At 31.8% G+C, this 18,865-nt stretch overlaps 1 protein-coding gene across 2 annotated transcripts; it reads right to left on the bottom strand.

Annotated features, from left to right (window-relative positions):
* Nucleotides 1–10,093: 10,093 nt before the first annotated feature.
* On the bottom strand, nucleotides 10,094–14,137 carry LOC137806918 (E3 ubiquitin-protein ligase MIEL1-like). 2 transcript variants are annotated; one of them, XM_068607305.1, is made up of 13 exons: nucleotides 13,773–14,137; nucleotides 13,206–13,271; nucleotides 13,025–13,112; nucleotides 12,875–12,931; nucleotides 12,687–12,719; nucleotides 12,472–12,549; nucleotides 12,225–12,268; nucleotides 12,088–12,128; nucleotides 11,387–11,469; nucleotides 11,184–11,275; nucleotides 11,029–11,098; nucleotides 10,842–10,883; nucleotides 10,094–10,515 (listed from the first exon to the last, which is right to left on the bottom strand). In XM_068607305.1, the coding sequence occupies exons 2-13, from the start codon at nucleotides 13,253–13,255 to the stop codon at nucleotides 10,390–10,392; spliced, it is 804 nt and encodes a 267-aa protein (XP_068463406.1). In that variant the 5' UTR covers nucleotides 13,256–13,271; nucleotides 13,773–14,137; the 3' UTR covers nucleotides 10,094–10,389. The 2 variants fall into 2 exon arrangements, with proteins under 2 accessions (XP_068463406.1, XP_068463407.1); XM_068607306.1 differs by lacking the exon at nucleotides 13,773–14,137 and adding an exon at nucleotides 13,417–13,504.
* Between the last annotated feature and the right edge of the window lie 4,728 nt (nucleotides 14,138–18,865).

Below are 18,865 nucleotides of genomic sequence, written 5' to 3'. Positions count from 1 at the left end.
AATCTTATAATTCCAATTATGATTTTTTTTTCTTTGATGATATTGTTACTAAGCCTATGATACCCACTGAAAATGTGGATCACAATCTGCCAAGGAGATCCACTCGAGCCAAAAGGGCACCAACCTACCTTGAAGATTTTCACACTGATTTACCATCAGCACATACTGTAAGTTCAAAATATGCCATTGATAATTTTGTGTCATATAATCAATTATCTTCTAATTTTAAACACATTGTTCACTCTTTTTCTTCTTCCACTGAACCCCGCAACTATGAGGATGCTTCCAAACATGACTGCTGGAAAAAGGCAATGGAAGACGAACTCGCTACTCTCTCTGCTACCGAGACATAGACACTTGTATTGCTTCCCTCGGGAAAAACAGCAATTGGGTGTCGCTGGGTATATAAAGTAAAACACAAATCTGATGGCACAATAGATCGTTACAAGGCATGCCTCGTTGCAAAAGGCTACACGCAACTTGAAGGGCTCGACTTTATCGACACCTTTGCCCCTGTCGCAAAGCTGACCACCCTATGTTTTCTTCTAGTTATAGCTTCGTCACACAACTAGGATCTCAAATAGCTGGATGTTAACAACGCCTTCCTACATGGAGATCTACTTGAAGAAGTCTACAAGAAGCCACCACCTGGGGTCGTTGTTCCTAATTCATAATTCGTTTGCAAACTACAACAATCCCTCTATGGGCTGCGATAGGCTGGCAGGCAATGGTATGCTAAATTATCCCATTTTTTTTACTTAATAATGGTTATGTGTTATCCGTTGTTGATCATTCCCTGTTTTTAAAAGCACATTCTAATTACATCATTGTTCTTCTTGTGTATGTCGGCGACATTGTACTCACTGGAAACCATGCTGAAAATCACAAACATCACCACCCTGCTACATCAGAGCTTCCAAATCAAAAATCTGGGTGATCTCACCTTCTTCTTGGGCTTGGAAGTAGCCTGCAACAGCGTTGGAATTCATCTATCACAACGGAAATACACCCTGGATCTTCTACATGAAACAGGGATGCTTGAATGCGCTCTTGTTCCAACTCCTATGGTCCACTCCTCACCTCTCTCCAGCACTCAAGGCGCTCGACTAGTTGATGCAGATTCCTCTTCATACTGCAGATTAATAGGATGACTTATCTACTTAACCAACACCAGACCAGACAATGCATTCAGTGTGAACAAGCTCAGTCAATTTGTCTCAACACCCACAACTGCTCATCAACAGGCTGCCTTTCATATCCTGCGGTATCTAAAGAATGCACCTGGCAGTGGCATCCTTCTATCAGCAACAAGCACTCCTCAGCTCAAGGCATATAGTGACTCAAATTGCGCTACCTATCCAGAGACAAGAAAGTTTGTCACGAGTTTTTCTATTTATCTTGGTGAGTCTCTTATTTCCTGGAAATCCAAGAAGCAACAGACGATCTCTAGAAGCTCCTCTGAAGCTGAGTATCGTGCACTAGCCACCACCACATGCGAGATTCAATGGTTAACATATCTGCTACGAGACCTTCATGTTCATTCCATCCAACCAGCAATACTTTACAGTGATAACTAGTCCGCAATACAAATTGCATCAAATCAAGTCTTCCACAAACGCACTAAACACATAGAAATCGACTGTCACCTTGTTCGGGAGAAACTTAACGTTGGACTGATAAAACTTTTTCCCATTCCTTCCTCCATGCAAATAGTAGATATATTAACCAAGCCTCTACATTCAAACTGATACAATCCAAGCTGGGAATGAAAAATTTGTACTCCCAGCTTGAGGGGGGTGTTAAGTATAGTATTTTTTATTCTTTTGGGCCCCTGTTTGTTTTGGGCTTTTCCTTTTGGGTTTCAGTTCTTCTTCTGAACCCCGCCACATTTTATATATCTCTTGTACTCTTTCTTTGACATGTAAGAAATAATATACTCAATATCTTTCTCTTTTATCTCACACGTGTTTTGTTGCTTTCTTCAACCATCGTGTTAGGGTCTTCTTTTCTGGTTCTTTGGCCCTTTTTTCTTCTTATTAGGCGGTGCAAAGCTGGTACTGCTTTTCCTTGCCTCTGCAGGTCCGATCAAGCAATGTTGAGGATACGCACCATTTATTATTCTAATATTTTTATTATCACTATGCATAAATTTTTTTAACGCCATTTCTTTGTTTATGACATGTTAATATTTTATTTTGGGCAATTCTTTCTCATTTTGATATGTTACAATCTTTGTTGCATTTCTTCAATTTGATCGTTACAACTGCAATTAGGTTATAGTTGGTTGAATTGCTTTTTTTATTCTTTTTCATTTGTTATGATACTGCTCATATTTCAATTAATTGGGTTTATTTTATCCCATAAAATTATGTTTTCTATTTTTAACTTTTTTTGTTTTGATATTTGTTCCTTTTCAATCTTTAATTACCTTTCTCATTTGCCATAAGTCTTCTGACTTTGTCGTTTCTCATATTTCATATTTTATGTACTCTTCATATTTTAACTAATTTGTTTTTATTTTATCAGATAAAATTACGTGTTATATTATTGTACTTCTGTTGCTTTGATATTTCTTCTTTTTGAATTTGTAACTACGTTTCTCATTTTCCATGTCTTCTCACTTCGTCGTTTTAATTCTCCAAGAAGAGTTTGATAAGTTCTTTATTTGAGATGCTGATGTGATACATGGTATTTTAATAATTTTTTATATTTTAAGTTTCATATTTAAATTAAATTGCATATTTTTTATCTGTTGTAATTATGAGTTTTATTATTTATCTTCACTTGGTTTTATAATTGTTCTTTTTCCATGTTTACTGCTTTTTTTATTGCGTTCGTCATTTCTCATAATCGCTATGACTTCTTCGCCTTTCAATACTCCAACAAGAGTTTTTCATCTCTTTATTTTGTATTTTTAATTTGTTATTCATTTTTTCTTCACTTTTTATTAGTTATGACAAACAATTTTCAATAATTTTTAATACGCATAGATTTATAGAATTATACAAATTAATGTTAAACTTTGTTCAATTATTTATTTGAATTTAATTTGAATCGTGATAACTGGAAGGACTTTACCAAAATAAATGGGAAGTCGTCTCCTTTACTGATATCAAAATATTATGATCATCTCCAAAATCGTTATCCTCTCACTTACGGTCTCTATGTTCATTTCATAGTCAAACTTTTATTTGTGCGAAGCAAGCCATTTGGTAACTTTATTTTGCGTTTTATTATTGTATTTAACAATATATTTTACAATTTATGTTGTTCAATTTATTACTTCATTCATGGAATGTGCAGATGATGATTGTTGAATTGAAAAGAACAATGAATAAGCAATGACTGAATTAAAGGAGAAGATAAAGAACACAAGTGAAATGGGAAGGTGGGTAAATGAACAAAAGAAAAGAGGAAACGATAAGAGAAGCTTACGAAAATGGAGAGGATGATCACGCCATTTGGATTGGTGAAGAATTCCAATATGAGTGGTAAGGAGTCACCACTTGAAGTATACTCTACTTAAGATAAGACCTAAAAATTATGAGAACACTCACAAATCACTTAAGCGGAGTTTTCTTACTAAATCAATTCATTGTGTTAATACAAGAGGCAAGATGACACTCTATTTATAGGAGAGTGCCTTGGAAAACAAGATAGTGGGGGGTAGGGGGAGACATTTCCAAAGTTTCTATAAGCTAGGTTAAGCCTAGGAATGTCGCACCATGTAGGAAAGTTTCTAGAAGGTAGGTTAAAATGTAACCCTATGGGCACATGAAGGGAAATATGAGTTTCGCACAAGCCCAATTTATATTTAATATACCCTAATCTACTGAAATTAAAAGTAATGAAAATAGTTAGTGCTCAAATTCAATTATGTAGCCTCTGCTCTTGGTAATCCTCTGAAAAATAATAAGCTCTTAAGCATTGGTTATGGATTGATCCTAACCTAGCCCTAAGTCTTGTGTCATCCTCCTTGTCATCCTTCTGGAAGATTGGGCTAGCTCAGTGGTTACTCTATCTCTGAGGGTTTCGTCATACAACCACCTCTGAAAAAATCTAATTTGGTAATGGATGGAGAGAATTTTGTGATTTCCATAATTTTTGAGAATGTGACAAATTAATCTTCGAAGCTTACAACGGGAAGGCCCCTTGAAGGTTTTGTTACTATATGAAAGGTTTATTTTTTGTCAAATTATTTTGACAAATATTTCTTTTTTTTGGAAACAAGGACAATGTTTCTTTTTTGCTTTTTTTTATTTTATTTAACCATATTGTACTTTAATACTATTTGTTCATCATTCATTATGTGTAGGTATATTTATTTTACAATCTGGTTTTTTCCGATATGTTAGCATAATTTTAAATGTGCTAAATGTTTAGTACCAACCAGTACAGAGGAAAAAAAACTATGTATATAAAAAACTATTTTTAACTTTTCTCCTCATATACTGTTGTGTTAAGTTTACGATTACACATTCCATATCATATTTTTTGAATTTTCTTTTATATTCAATTTTTTTAGATTTTTTTTTGTTAGTTTTTGAAGAATACATACCTTATACGTTTTTGTCTCTTGGGTCTTTTATTTTATTTAACTACATTGTAAATTTTACAATGATTTATTTCATTAATTATTTATTTGCTTTAATATAAGAATACACATGGAGTTCAATTTTATTTGTTGGACTTATTCCAATATATATTTTTGAATTTGTTGTTAGCTCTTTATCCAATATATAAACAATAGTTTGCATTTAGTCAGTATTATTACTTATATGTTAGCATTTATAATAGCATGTGCTAAACACTATAATATAATCCAATCCTGTTTCGATCAAGAAATGTATATTAATACTATCTATTATACAAAATTCTTATTTTCTGTTCTTTTGTTATATTGTTGTTATACAAGTAAATGCATTTTAATAATAACAGAAATGCAAATCAACATATTGCACTACAACCCCTTAACCAGACAACATTATTAATACCTTCGTGAATGTAATAATATTTTTTGGGCAGAGTTTTACTATGTAAAAACTCTTTGGTTTTGTTTCTGTGTAATTGTTTTTACTTTAGTTATTTTTCTTCATTTGTTTGTTTACTTTTGTAGTTACTTCTATTTGATTAATTATACATAAACCAATGACTAATATAATGTTATTTAAGATTGTGTAATGTATTAAATTATAACCTATTAATTTTATTATTATATTAATCATATTAGTTATTAATATATTATCATTTTTTGTTTCTACGAAAATGATTTACTATGAAACAATGCACAAATAGTTCAAATTGTTGTAAATATGGCACTGCCATCATTGGATATGATTGAACTGAAAAACCAAAGAGATCACAGACTTGCAAAGTCCGCAGACAGTAATGGTAAAGATTTCATAACTTTAATTTAATTCACAAGTGTATTACTTATTGATTAAGTTAAAAGATCAATTGAATTATAGGTTATTATTAACATTCTTCTTCAAATTTTTATTATTATTATAATTATTATATGTGGAAGACAAATAGATAAATGTGTTTCTTTGCAAAAATTGTTTAAGTTGAAGTTGGTTACTGCTTTTCATTTTTGTGCAGATTTTAGACTAAAAAGTGTCATAGTCATCCTCTAATGAAGGGTATGATTTATCTTATTCTCATAAATGATACTATTATATTCAACTTATTGAATTTACATACCACAATCATGGCAGAGCTCTGAATGAAATAATGGAGACGGAAAGCTATCTTTCCTACCGCAAAATAGGTAAGGAAAGGTAGATTTTTTAATTATCTTTCTTACTTTAGATGTTGAATATTCTTTGTTGTTCATTCAAAGGGTCATACTTTGAAGCTAAGGTTGGCTTTCAAGATAGCCCTAATTGTGTTGAAACAGGGTTTAAATCTATAAAGTTATAGATGGCGTGGTCTCATTGCCAGCTCTAAAATCCTATGTTGTAGGTTCTTCGGCTTCCACCTTGCTAAACCGTGTTAATAAATTTTTGCCAACCTTTCGACAATCTCAATTAAATTATAGGTTATTATTAAGATTCTTCTTCTTATTTTTATTATTATTACAATTATTATATGTAGAAGACAGATAGATAAATGTGTTTCTTTCATTTTAAATGCAAAAAATTGTTTAAGTTGAAGTTGGTTACTGTTTTTCATTTTTGTGCAAATTTTAGACTAAGAAGTGTCATAGTCATCCTCTAATGAAGGGTATGATTTATCTTATTCTCGGAAATGAGACTACCATATTCAACTTATTGAACTTACATACCACAATCATGGCAGGGCTCTGAATGAAATAATGGAGACAAAAAGCTATCTTTCCTACCGCAGAAAAGGTAAGGAAATGTAGATTTTTTAATTATTTTTCTTACTTTTGATGTTGAATCTTCTTTGTTGTTCATTCAAAGGGTCATACTTCGAAGCTAAGGTTGGCTTTCAAGATAGCCTTAATTGTGTTAAAACAGGGTTGAAATCTGTAAAGTTACAGATGTCGTGGTCTCATTGCCTGCTCTAAAATCCTATGTTGTAGGTTCTCCGGTTTCCACCTTGCTAAACCGTGTTAATAAATTTTTGCCAACCTTTCGAATATCTCAATTGAATTATAGGTTATTATTAAGATTCTTCTTCTTATTTTTATTATTATTACAACTATTATATGTAGAATACAGATAGATAGATGTGTTTCTTTCATTTTAAATGCAAAAATTGTTTGAGTTGAAGTTTGTTACTGTTTTTCATTTTTGTACAGATTTTATACTAAGAAGTTTGATAGTCATCCTCTATTGAAAAGTGTGATTTATCTTATTCTAATAAATGATACTACCATATTCAACTTATTGAACTTACATACCACAATCATGGCATGTCTCTGAATGAAATAATGGAGACGAAAAGCTTTCTTTCCTACCTCACAAAAAAGGTAAAGAAAGGTAGATTTTTTAATTATCTTTCTTACTTTTGATGTTGAATCTTCTTTGTTGTTCATTCAAAGGGTCATAATTCGAAGCTAAGGTTGGGTTTCAAGATAGCCCTAATTGTGTTGAAACAGGGTTTAAATTTGTAAAGTTATAGATGTTGTGGTCTCATTGCCAGCTCTGAAATCCTTTTTTGGAGTTTCTTCGGTTTCTACCTTGCTAAACTGTGTTAATAAATTTTTGTCAACCTTGCAATAATCTCAATTGAAATATAGGTTATTATTAAGATTCTTCTTCTTATTTTTATTATTATTACAATTATTATATGTAGAAGACCAATAGATATATGTGTTTCTTTCATTTTAAATGCAAAAATTTGTTTAAGTTGAAGTTGGTTACTGTTTTTCATTTTTGTGCAGATTTTAGACTAAGAAGGGTGATAGTCATCCACTAATGAAGGGTATGATTTATCAACTTATTGAACTTACATACCACAATCATGGCATGGTTTGAATGAAATAATGTATAGAAAACTATCTTTCCTACCACACAGAAAAGGTAAGGAAAGGTAGAATTTTTAATTATCTTTCTTACTTTTGATGTTGAATCTTCTTTGTTGTTCATTCAAAGGGTCATACTTTGAAGCTAAGGTTGGCTTTTAAGATAGCCCTAATTGTGTTGAAACAGGGTTTAAATTGTTGGTTATTAATTCAAATTTTATTACCCTTAAACTATTTTACCGTTATATTGTGTTAATGGTCAATTTACAGGCCTGTTAGTATTCCTATTTTATAGCTTCCGTAATTGTAATTTTATTATATATATGATTGAGTAAATCAAAATGAATAAGATTAGTTTTGCAATTTTGTGCAATTACGTTCAATCAGTTGCTACAACCTTTTGTCTTCTTTTATTTCCTTCAATTAGTTCCTAGATAAATATGTAAAGTTAGAGATGTCGTGGTCTCATTGCCAGCTCTGAAATCCTTTGTTGTAGATTCTTTGGTTTCCACCTTGCTAAACCGTGTTAATAAATTTTTGCCAACCTTTCGACAATCTCAATTGAATTATAGGTTATTATTAACATTCTTCTTCTTATTTTTATTATTATTATAATTATTATATGTAGAAGACAAATAGATAGATGCGTTTCTTTCATTTTAAATGCAAAAATTGTTTAATTTGAAGTTACAAATGTCGTGGTTCTATTGCCAGCTCTGAAATCCTATGTTGTAGGTTCTTTGGTTTCCACCTTGCTAAACCATGTTAATAAATTTTTGTCAACCTTTCGAAAATATCAAAACATAGAAATTTATGTTTTTTAACCCACTCACATATGAAACCGTGTTTTTTGTTGACAATAGAAAACTTAGCAGCAACAAAGATTAGATGTATTGTACTCAAAGCTTAAGAGGATAAATTTAGGGTATTGTCAATCAAAAAGTGAATTTTCTGTATCTGTCCAAAAAATGTAAGTCATGTTTCCATTGTTGATCTAACTTGGTTTAACATTTTCAGTTTCATTTTTTTTTTTATATTTTTGCTTCATAATAATTCATTCAATTATTGAATAACCATTTATGTATATTTTTTGCATTAGGAAAATAAGTTATTTGACTACAATTGAGTATTAAATGCAATGAATACCAAGACACACTTGACTTTGAATGTTGTCCAAAATATGCTAAAACAAAACAAAAAGTAGTTATGTCAACATGATCACATGTTTCTAAATCCATAAGAGGTGTTTTCTAGACGCTTGGGCATGTCAAACAATATTTTCCAGGTTTGTGAATTTCAACTTTGTTCAAAATGTGTTAAAATCCTTCAAAAGTGCTTTTGTCAATCTCAAAGCGATCAAGTATACCTTTTCTATGAAAACATACTTTGCATATTAATCGTCTGCGCTGTCAAATATATTTTGCATCTAAGACTCTGCAATCGTGCTACTTGAATTATAATGTTTTTTTTTTCTTTATCAAAATATTAATTATTGCAGTATTTATATGTTGATAGATGTCAGATCATTTCTTAGATTTGTGTTAGTGTTTGATATTTGTTACTATTTATTATTACTGCTTGGTATTTTGTGTTCTTTCATTTTTCATTTGTGATCGTCTTTACATTTTACTTCCCCATACATATAATATGTCTACATTGCAAGTTCTTAAACAAATACATTTGGTTAAACAATGTTAGTCCTGCAAAAGAGAAATGGAGCATTGTTGTTAGAGTTATATGTCTGTGATTTGTTACTGATCTTGCTAAATCCAAAATTTTGTTTTCGATAGAATTGATTTTGCAAGACAAACATGTAATATTATATTAATTGACACTACTATGTTCAGTTGCATTTTTATTTTTATATTTGAATCATCATTATATTTTTATTTTTATACTTAAATCGTTCTTATATTTTTATTTTTGCACTTGAATCATCGTTTCTTTTGTATTCTCTTCCAAGGAGTAAGAATACATGGATTAATCAGAAGGACCCTAATTTATAAATTTCAAAAGTGAGATTATTGATGGCAATGTGTATTCTATCCAATAATTATGTGTTACATTTAACTCTTACATAACAACAAACCACCCTTATAAAATCAATATCCAGTTTGAAACAAAGATAAGTACAAGTATTATAGGTACAAAATTAGTCTCTTATTTTTCATATATTTCATATATGAAATCATTGAAATGTGTTAACATTATGATATAATATTACTCAACATTCAATTTATGACACTTAAAGCAAAAAAAACTTGTCTAATTTATGGATAATATTAAATTACTTATTTTAAAAATCTTGATTTCATAATATAATGTATTTTAAAATAATATTGTTTCATATACACATAATTATATTGGTAATTACATTTTTACGTTCAAGAGGAATGATGTTGCGTTATCAACTCATTTGTTAATATTGTAATTTAATTTATTTTTTTGGTAGTTGTTATACAAATTAGCAAGAATAATTAGATGAATGCTTTGGAAAAAAGAAGCATTATGGAACGGTGAATTCAACCTCATAAAAGACGACTATTTCCTGTTTTTTATGAAATCATGACTGGGAATAGGATAATCAAAACTAACAATCACTGTCAGAGAGACTTACAATGATCAAATAACATCAACCAAATTATAGAGAACCACTATGGCTGACAATGCAATCAATCCAATCATCAAGTATTACCTGAAATTCAGAAGGACAAAAGTTTGCCCCCTATTACAGTATAGCATGAAGATGTTTATACCTGTCCAATAACCAAGAGACAACCAATACCATTCCACATGTTGGAAGTAGAAAAATAACCTGAGGAAACTAAATAGGACACAATACACAAATTATTGTTGATGCTGAATTTAATCCAATAATCCTCTGTAATAACCGAATGTGCTAACTTTACTTTTTTCCCCCATGAGACTGTTAAAAGATTTGAACCACCAGAATCCGATCATTGAGGAAGAACTGGAGGCGCAATTGAGCGAGTATTATATGAATTGCAATGACCGCATTTATGGCCAAGAATGTGGAAGTTAACTTCTGTTGTGTCATTGCAGTCGTTACATAGAATCCAAACCTGCAGGGTGGAGCCTTCTTAGCCTTTTGGAAGGTGGATGCTTAGTTATATTGATTTATACACGTATAGTTGATTTGCATATGAGGATAAGTTACATATTAAAATGGCATATATCATATAGGTAAATTTTCTCATAAATATCAACTTCATTCTTTTTTTTCTCTCTATTTTTTCTTAGAGATTTCGCTCCATACGCATAAAGGACAAAAGATAGACATTCATGCTCAATCAGTCCGTTAGGGGAAAGGTTAAACTAAATCAAGTAGGTTTTCCTCCTCCATTATAGGTAGTTATTATTAAAAGCAATTCAGAGGATGAAACCTTACCTTTCTGTATCGATAATCTTCAGGCATGATAGATGCTTCAATCTAATATCACATGAAAATAAAAATATCAGAAAGAAATCTTAAGTGAAAATAAGCATCATAATTTTCTTGACTAGACAATTGCACGATGTAAAATCTATGAATCGTTTAAAGAGAAACATCCATGTGCTTTGATTTAATCAGCTACCTCTTCATCAATTCTCTTCCACACACTAGACATGTCCACCACCGACTTGGAGCATATGGGACAGCAATATCTAAGCCATGTACCAAAGCAAGTTACTTGTTAAGCATATGTCATGTTCATAGACTAAAGAATTCTCAAAGATTTAAGGTACTCACCTGTCACGTTCTATCATCTCGTGGTAACATTCTTGGTGCATTGTGTGACCACACTTCATAACAACGGTGTCTTTCAATGAATCAAAAAGGTACTACACAAACATAATACAAAGTAATCTAAAGTTTATGACAAATGAAATTCTCTGTTTGGTAGATAAACCAAATCCAGGTAAAAAAAGAAAAAGGGGGAATAAAGCAAGCACCTCATAACAAATGGGGCAGTGATGCCTCATTGAGTTCTCCACGCATAAATGATTATCACGCAGACCAACTGCATAACAAGACCCTGTAGAGCATATTTCATTACTATAGAAGTCCTTAAACAGAAAGAGCACTGAGCAATTTATTTCCTTTAGCTAACAAAAGAAGAAGTTAAAATTCCATTCAGTAACTAATGTGAAATTTCATTGGATCAGCTTCCAAATTCATACAGTTAGAATAATCCACCGTTGATGAATGCAGGACAAGTCTTTATAAGAGAGGGCGCTTTGTTCAAAGTCTACTCTAGTATAAACCAACAAGATGTAAGAACAAGCAGTTCACAATTACCAAAACAAAATTTAGTTTCACAGAACGTTTAAAACTGACTAACCACATTTTTAAAATGATATATATATATATATATATATATATATATCAAGGGTGGGATATGAAATGTTTTTTTAGATATTGATAAACCAAAGGTGTCAAGATTAAACTTTACAAATTATTATTACTTAAATGAGTTAAATCTTATCTAGTATCATCAACTTATGCACAATAAATAAAACAATGACAGGCTCAGAAATGTATTGAGACTGCTATTAATATATAACCATTTTAAAAATCAACAAAATTGGGTGGGGGAGGAATGCAAAAGCAAAGTAAATAAGGTACAAGGGCAGACTTCGTGACAAATGCATACCACACTTCTTGCAGTGGAAGAAATTTTCTCGACCACCGACCCTGTTTCAAAATTTCACCGTAAATTAGTTCAGAAGACACAAATTAGGAAAACTTAATTGTGAATATGACATGACAGAAGCATATACGCAAACACACCTGCAGATCCCGCAATCATCACAGTGAAACTGTTGTTTCTCTGCCTGCAAATGCAAATTGATTAAACACTTATTAGCATCATCTTCATAAAACTACAACATTTCAGAATCAAAATCCAGGACTATACAGCAAGATCAGTCTAGTCCTTCTCTGTAAAGTAAGGACCGAAGTAGAAATACGTTAATCACATTCAGAAAGTAGAAAACAATCCTATACTCTCGTTTTATCGAGTTCGGCAAAGCATTACATCATCATCGAAGAATTTGCAGATGTTGCAGAAATATTCTCCCATTTTGACGCCACAGTTAGTGCAAACTTGAGCAACCTTCAAAAGAAACAGAAGAGGTTAAACAGTGAAAAGGGGAGAAATAAAGTCAGGAGCTTATCAGAACCACCCTTCCGCAAAAAATCAAGTAAATAAGCAATCAAAGTTTTAAACCGAAATTTCATTTAAACACATACAGACTGCTCGGTGTCACAAACTGAACAAACAACCTGAAACAACAACAAAAAAAAGTGTAAAAAGTGCATTAGTTTCACCATCCCGTATTCATCACTCACAAAAAAAATAAAAATAAATATATATATATATATCAGTAAAAAGGCAAAAAAAGAAAAAACAGTACAGAATGAAAAGCGTATTATCGTACTTGTTTAACATCTTGGCGAACGAGTTCGTGGCGATCAAACGAATTCTTCGACAAACTCTAATTGGGAAAACAAGACAAACCCAGATGAGATAAGAACAAAAAGGAAAAACATTTGAGCTAAAATAGAAAAAAAAAACGAATGCGAAATACCGCTTCCTCGTTGTGACAGTGACGGCACGAGTAGATCTCGTTGCAGCAGGGGGCACGAATCCTGCATCTTCTCCGGTAATGCTTGCACCTATGATCATCACGGTTGAAACGAAGAAGTTATGAAGATGTTAAAAACATGGAAAATAGAAGGGACTCAATAGGAATAGCAGGAAAAAAATACCCATATTCCGTCTTCCCAAAATCAAGACGTTCGTTGACAGAGCCTTCCATTAGGTTGGCGCTTGTTCTGCGCGAGACAGAGAACGGGAAGATGAGAGTTACAAACGGAGCAGTATCTTTCACAAACACGACCCTTTTTTCATTTTTTGAATGCAATATAATAATATGAAACAAATATTTCTCTGCTTCAATTTGGAGCAGTAGAGTGTGACCACTTAGGATGAGAGAGAGGGATAAGGTGGGTGAATCGCAATGGCAGACAACAACGGTGATTTGAACAGGCGAGGATTCCAGAAAATCAACCCAATCGTCACAAATTCTAGGGTTTTAGATTTATTATTTTCTAATCAAAAATCAATCTTTTTTCTTATTCCCTATTTGCCCTCTGTCTCTCTTCCTCGTATCTCACCACAAGCAACACGTGACGTGGCTAGGGTTAATCATGTTCTTCTTGTTATCGCGCGCAGCATTCCCAGCCAACTCCAAAATTCCATTAGAATTAGAATGCAATTAAATTGATTTCATCTACGAATTGTTGTTTGTTTCGCTGTTTGGTTTTGAAAAATACCTAGGCAGTGAGGTACATGCGAGCGTCCGTCCCCAAACTATGAAAGTATCTCCTGTTATTGAAATAGCGACGGAGAATTGACGGCCAGGGGTGGTTTTCGTTTCTGGTGATCTTTTTCTATTTTCAGTGGTGGTTACAGTGGAGGAATCACCGTCGCAGGGTAGCTCTGGTGGGGCTGTCTTCGGCAGCGACGGTGTCGTCGTGGCGGCGAGAGAGAAGAGAAGGGGAATAATTCAGAAAGATAAAAAGAGAAACAAATCTGGACCGTCTATTTAAAAATCTACATGTTAAACGGTGAAAACCTTGTCGTCAAACCTATCTAGCTAGAAACTTTTAATGCAAATTATTTGCACTTGTGAGTTTCAAGTGCGATTCCAAATTATTGAAATTTATATTCATTGAGGTTATTTTTCCTCACTTTTTTTTCAGTCTACAATTTTTTTAGAATTTATTATTTCTTTTTATTTGTTATTTCAAAATTTCAAAATCATTAGTTATTCTTCTAAATAATGTATATTTTTATTATTTATTCTTTTAAATAATATATATTGTTAGATAAAGAGAAAATTAGATGAAGTTGTACAGCAATTTTATTAGAATAAAAAAATTATTGTATTTTTTTTTCTATTGAATAACCTTTAAAAAATAAATAAAAAGCAACCGTGGAAGTAATTATTAGAGATTCAGTAATGGCCCTTTCATTTCATTCACGGACCTTTTAAAGTAAATTTGCTATAAATTATTCTTTCTTATGAAACAATAAAGTCTGAAAGAAAAAAAAGTTAAAAAAAAAGTTTGTTGCTACGATAATAAACTATGATTTCTTAACAAGTTCATGAGATCTTCTTTATGTAAAATTATAAAAGAAATCGAGAAAAAAAAGATAGTAGTTAAATTAATTAATTGAGTAAATAAATAAATATGATGGTTGATGATAATTAATTTATATTTTTTTAAAGCATTTTTTAATATGCATAAGATTATTTTTGCTCAAATACATTTTTTTCTTCACATTCATAATAAGTCTTTCGTTTATTCTTTCTTTTATTCGTTTTGTATTATCGTAAAAATGAGACTTTGTCAAAATAGTTATGCATTAAATCAAACTTTTTGAGAAAAAAAAAATGTTATTTTAAGGTTTTCATGCTTGACTTTTTTTTTTGTTTTTAAACCCATACAAAATTAAAGTTTTAAATCAAACTTTTTGAGAAAAAATATGTTTTTAAGGTTTTCATGCTTGACTCTTTTTTTGTTTTTAAACCCATACAAAATTAAAGTTTTAATTTTACTTATGTTCTTCTTTTTAAAACCCATACAAAATTAATGTTTTTTTTACTTGTCTTTAAAAGTGATAATATGGAAATATCAGTTTTCAATACTCAATTTTGCTAGACTAATTAATAAAGCGTAATAAACAAATATAATTAATTAAAAAATAAAAGTAAAAATACTTAAATAGAAGATTTACAAATAATGAAAATAAAAAATGAAAATAATTAAGCACTAGAAAGTTTGGGAAGAAATTAATAAATACTTGAAGTTGTTTTAAGTAACGTAAACTTTAATATAACTTAACATGACCAAAAAATAATTTTTTAAGCTTGGACTAAGTTTTAGACAATAAAGTTTTTTCTCGGTCAAAAAGTGTTACAAAACCTATAATTTAATCTTCACTTTAATCTATAAATACTCTCGATTGGATTGAGGTGGTGAAGCAAAAGTGAAATTCTTCTTCTCTCTTTTTCATGGACACCTACATCATTTTAATTCAAATTTCATAACTTCATTTAATACTTGCACAAGAGAAATACATTAAAGTAAATAAACTTAAAAAACTACATGCATGTAATTTCAATAGCAAATTTTACTAAGAAAAATTCTGAATTGGGTTAAAGTTGCTAGATAAAAAATCTAAAGATAATTTATTCTCTTTCAATAGACGCCTATAACGTTTACATTTTATTTTTATAACTCCAATTATTATAAGACACACGCACGTTGAAATGTACAAAATGACAAAAAATTGCATCATTCACCTTTTAGTTCCACTTTAGACGAATTGCTTATCACGAGAGTACTAGAATGAGCAGAAATATTTTTCTATCACGAAGATGGGTAAGTCAGGAGAAAGAAACACAACTTTGAAAAAGTCATGCATGCATAACAAAAAATTTATATGACAAAAATTGTGAACAAGTCTTCATATTCATATGTCAGTTTATATTGAAATTGCGTATGTAGACCATAACTTCAACTTTATTCAATTAAAAAAATAAAAAATTAATCAAATTATCAAAAATATTACATTTAAATTTTTTATATATTTTTATAAGAAAAGATTTAAATAGTCATAACATTTGATGAACAGTTTGGATTAAGATACATTAAAATTAAAGTTGCTTATAAAAATATCGATTCTCAAAGCGGATTGGACAAAAAAAACTTCAAAAATTCAACCATTTACTAATAATTTTATTATTTCTTAAATCTTTTAGACTTTTTTTTTATATTTTAGACTTTTAATTTATGTTTTATGTTTAATTTTAATGTTTTATCGTTGAGGGTCTAAGTAGGGTTTTTACCTTTGAGATTAGGGGTAGAGTTTAATTGTGACATTTTCTATTATGGTTTATATTTTACCGTGTACAGTTTATGATTAGGGTTTTAACATTGTTTTTTAGTTATTTCTTCAATAAAAAAAACTAAATCTTTTAACAATTCAATTAATTATCTCATTTCAAAATAAAAAAAGAAAACTTTAGAAAAATAGTACAGTTGAAAAGTTGTATTTTATATCCACAATTTTAATGTAAATTTCATACCATTAAAGTTGGGCATGAGTATTACAACCTCAATTATAATTTTATATTGAAGTTGAATTTATGATTCTAGTTGTGTTGAATTCTTACAAAATCCATGGGTAACATTGATGATTTTTTTTTTCATAAGAGTAGTGTGTTATGCATGTACAACTTCTTTAGATTATTTTTAAAGTCGTGTTTCTCCCTCATAACTTACCTATATTTCATAATGAAAAAAATTTCTACCTTTACAGTAATTTCAAATAAAATTTGCACCATTTGATGATTTTACATACCTTCTTTAGTAGGCTTGGCTATAAGAAAAAAATCATATAAACTCTGAAAGGGAAATATAAATTAAAAATTGTTACTTTGACAACTCCATAGTCAAAGACACCACTTTACAACCTTTAAATATTTCTCCATCTAAACACATTAGTAAACATAGGTAGGTAATTGTTAGATATCAATTTAGAAACTACTTTATCATTTTTCTTAAAACAAAAACTACTTTAGATACCAATAATTTTTTTAGTTTATAAAAAGGTTTCTAACTTAGTCAATATAGTAACTAATTATCTTGATCTCTAGTATTAGTTTCGATTTAACTATTTTTTTTGTAGTGAATGTTTCTAAGTTAGAAAGTTAAAAATTAGATGTATAATTTATTTATTTTTAGTTTTTATTGCAGTTAAAAAAAATGATTATTGCTTAATCTTGCACTGGAATAATCTTGTATTGAAATGGAATAATCTTGTATTGAAAATTATATGATCCATAATTTGAAAAAAAAAATCCCAATCTTATCATGTATTTAATTTAGGGTTTAGGTTTAGTTTGATTTTATATTAATATATATATATATATATGATTCTGCCGGTTGACCTAGCGCAAGAGCGTTGCCTCGTCACGATCTTCCTCACCAGCTTGACACCACGTGCCCTTTAAGTCCACACCACAGATAGTCTCTCTGAGAACCTGAAAACACAAGATGGCGCCTCTGCGGTCGGTGGCGCTCCGACGCTCAAGTCAGTGACAAGAACACCCAAAAACTGAGAGAAAACTATACTCTGTAGAACCGTACTAAAGTGCACTCAACCCAAAACAATGAGTCGTAATGAAAACGTACCTCTGCAAATTCTGTTAAGTTTACCTTTATAGCTAGGTTTTTTCTCTCTCCAGGCAGTTACGCTTTGGACGCGTGGCTCGCATCCAACCCTGCACGTGTCATCATCTGGGCTGGGGTAGCAGGTAGCACCCAGCCCTACACGTGTCATCATCTGGCGGGGGTAACTTGAGCGTCACTTCTATGTAGCATCCAGTTGTGCGACCAAGTCTCCTACTCAAGGTGTAACCTAGCACGTAACACGCTCCGGAACGCCACCTGACAAGGCGAGTATCGGATGCAACAAAGTACATCATCTTTGTGATACTACTTGTCGCAGGTGCCACCTTCCTCCTTGCCACGCCATGCACGTTCTAACTGAGAGGAGCTCGCCATCGACGAATGTCCACGCTGGGAATCCTGTCGTCGAGGAACAAGTTGTTTACTCCAACTCATTTAACCTTCGCGCCTCATGCTGACGTAACGATCATACTGAACTCACATGCTTGAACTTCCTCGCCTGAACCCCCAACAGCTACAACTGAGTTTACTGGGAAATCCGGCGATGTGCTTCTTGCGGCAATGCCAGACCACCTGATCTTCCATTATCTAATACGTCGATGACACACAAACCCGGCGACAACCGACTATGTACACTGCAGAACGCCACTTCCACGAGCGGCAATTATGCTTACATCTGAACCCTTCGTCTTTCTCTTGTCCACGTGTTCTGCTGAGCACGCCCCACATAGTCACGTGCTAGACACGTCATCACACCTGATGACCTGGTCGGTACACAAGCCCCCAAGTCTTGAGCTGCGACTTGTTCAGCGAAAAGACTAAAGGGTTGAATTTCCGGCGACCTACGTGGCCTCGCACGTTGGCGCTCATACTGTTCACTGATTTGACACTTCACCAACCCCTTCGATCATACGACACGTGGACTTATCAACGACTATTATTCATTGTCGTTTGCGCTTCTCGCAACGTTCGAAACTCTTAAAAACTTCGCGCCACTTCACTGTTTCATTATCTTCTTCCTCACTCCAAACTCCCGAAACGCTTCAGCGAACGCTTCGTCTCCTTCAATCACCATCTTGTTGAACGCTCTTCTGATCATCAAAAGGTAATTTTTTTATCACTCTCACTGATATTTGCTGCATTTTAATCGGTTTGCATAATCCATT

Source organism: Phaseolus vulgaris, chromosome 3, assembly GCF_000499845.2.
Source record: "Phaseolus vulgaris cultivar G19833 chromosome 3, P. vulgaris v2.0, whole genome shotgun sequence".
NCBI lineage: Eukaryota > Viridiplantae > Streptophyta > Magnoliopsida > Fabales > Fabaceae > Phaseolus > Phaseolus vulgaris.
Note: the sequence above shows the minus strand (reverse complement) of the source record. Positions and strands in the feature narration are given on the sequence as shown.

What these genes read in the sequence shown, in the direction of transcription:
- LOC137806918 (XM_068607305.1), bottom strand. Translation starts at nt 13,255, where the DNA reads ATGGAAGGCTCTGTCAACGAACGTCTTGATTTTGGGAAGACGGAATAT. An exon ending in ACTGCCCCATTTGTTATGAG is followed by an intron (nt 11,276 to 11,386) that starts GTGCTTGCTTTA and finishes ATGTTTGTGTAG; the next exon opens with TACCTTTTTGATTCATTGAA. An exon ending in AAGATTATCGATACAGAAAG is followed by an intron (nt 10,516 to 10,841) that starts GTAAGGTTTCAT and finishes TCCACCCTGCAG; the next exon opens with GTTTGGATTCTATGTAACGA.